Here is a 1,643-nt window from a genome sequence, read left to right as displayed (position 1 = left end):
AGAGAGAGAGAGAGAGAGAGAGAGAGAGAGAGAGACAGAGACAGAGACAGAGACAGAGACAGAGACAGAGACAGAGAGAGAGAGAGAGAGAGAGAGAGAGAGAGAGAGAGATTGTTATTGTAACCCAGATTCTACTCTGTAGATGGGCCTCGGGTGGGGTGGAGCCTGAGAGTTGAGCATTAGATGGGAGGAGTCAGAGGTGATGATGTCACAGGAACAGATCCTCATTCAGCTCATTCACGGCTGGGATTGATTTGTTGTGTGTGTGATCACTCAGAGAAGATGATTAAAGCTGCAAATCAAACAACACAAGGTATTTAACACTCTGTTGTTGGGATGTGTGTGTGGATGTCAGTAACCTCATGATGTGTGTGTGTGTGTGCGTCTCATAGTATCTAGCTGTGCTCTCTCTCTCTCTCTCTCACTCACACACACACTGTTGTGAGGATTTATCTCTCATCGGCTGCAGTCAGCACATGTCAGAGTTCAGAGGTCAAGACTTTCAGAAGGTCATGTGATCTGAGCATTTGGTTTTAATTTCTGCTGTCTGTGGGGGGGTTCTGGAGACTCTGAGCTCTTTATGTTTAGAGCTGAATGTCTGACTGGATTCTTGTTGTCTTTGTTGTACTGGAATCTTTTTAAAAGTGTGTTTTGTATTTTTTGTGTGTGATTGTGCAGATCTCTTGTGTCTGTCTGCTTGTTGATGTTTTAATGTTTCGTGATAGAGTGCCAGCGTTTGATATCACATGTTTGTTTTTTTGATTGGCCAGTATTTCTTTACTTCGTTACTCATTTAATGACGTGTTATTCTCTTTTTCTCTAGTTGTGTTTGTGAGGTGATGGTGGGACTTCCGCAGTAAGATGTAGAATCCAGATGCAGAGGAAGAGAAACACAAAGAGGAAGGAACCAGACGTCTGAACGGCGCAAACACAGAGAGAGGGAGAGACGGTTTCAATCTCTCCATTCATTTGTCAGAGAAACTCACAGTGACCTTTGACCTCCACCATGTGTCATGTGATTGTGACGTGTCGCTCGATGCTGTGGACACTGCTGAGCATCGTGGCCGCATTCAGCGAGCTCATCGCCTTCATGAGCACCGATTGGCTGGTGGGATTCCCGCGGACGCCGGACACGGTGTTTTCCCCCCACGGGGCGACGGCGGCGGGCGAGGCGTACCGCCCCACGCTGGGCATCTACGGCCGATGTATCCGGCTGCCTCACCATCGGCGGGGTGTTATGTGTGGACCGTACGCTGTGCATTTTGGAGAGATCGCCAGCGGGTTCTGGCAGGCCACATCTATCTTCCTCGCCACTGGAATTCTGCTGCTGTGCGCCGTGGCCTTTATATCCGTGTTCACCATGTGCTTCCAAAGTATTCTGAAGAAAAGCATCTTTAATGTGTGTGGACTGCTGCAGGCCGTCGCAGGTGAGGTACACACACACACACATGCACGCGTACACACACAAGAACTGTGAGTTAAATCAATAATGCATGACAGTCAGTGTGTTACAGTTATTTTATCTCTCACTCGAGTGTGACGTGAAGCCTTTAGTCAACAGATGCTTCGTGTGTGTGTTCATGTTTTTATATGTTAGTGGGGACCTAAACCTGAATACACACCAACACATGGGGACTCGTGTC

At 47.8% G+C, this 1,643-nt stretch overlaps 1 protein-coding gene across 2 annotated transcripts in view; it reads left to right on the top strand.

Moving 5' to 3' along the window:
- lhfpl2a (LHFPL tetraspan subfamily member 2a) overlaps positions 1–1,643 on the top strand; it is a 20,072-nt gene that overhangs the window by 16,492 nt on the left and 1,937 nt on the right. The window contains exons 1-2 of one of the 2 annotated variants that reach the window (XM_057328220.1): positions 26–313; positions 824–1,427. In XM_057328220.1, the coding sequence (XP_057184203.1) occupies positions 1,007–1,427 (421 nt within the window). In that variant the 5' untranslated portion in view covers positions 26–313; positions 824–1,006. Of the gene's footprint in view, positions 1–25; positions 314–823; positions 1,428–1,643 lie in introns of those variants that run through there. The other variant, XM_057328219.1, reaches the window with a different exon arrangement.

Source organism: Triplophysa rosa, unplaced genomic scaffold (assembly GCF_024868665.1).
Source record: "Triplophysa rosa unplaced genomic scaffold, Trosa_1v2 scaffold410, whole genome shotgun sequence".
NCBI classification, from domain to species: Eukaryota; Metazoa; Chordata; class Actinopteri; order Cypriniformes; family Nemacheilidae; genus Triplophysa; species Triplophysa rosa.
The sequence above is the reverse complement of the archived record's forward strand: the minus strand, read 5'-3'. Positions and strand labels throughout refer to the sequence as shown.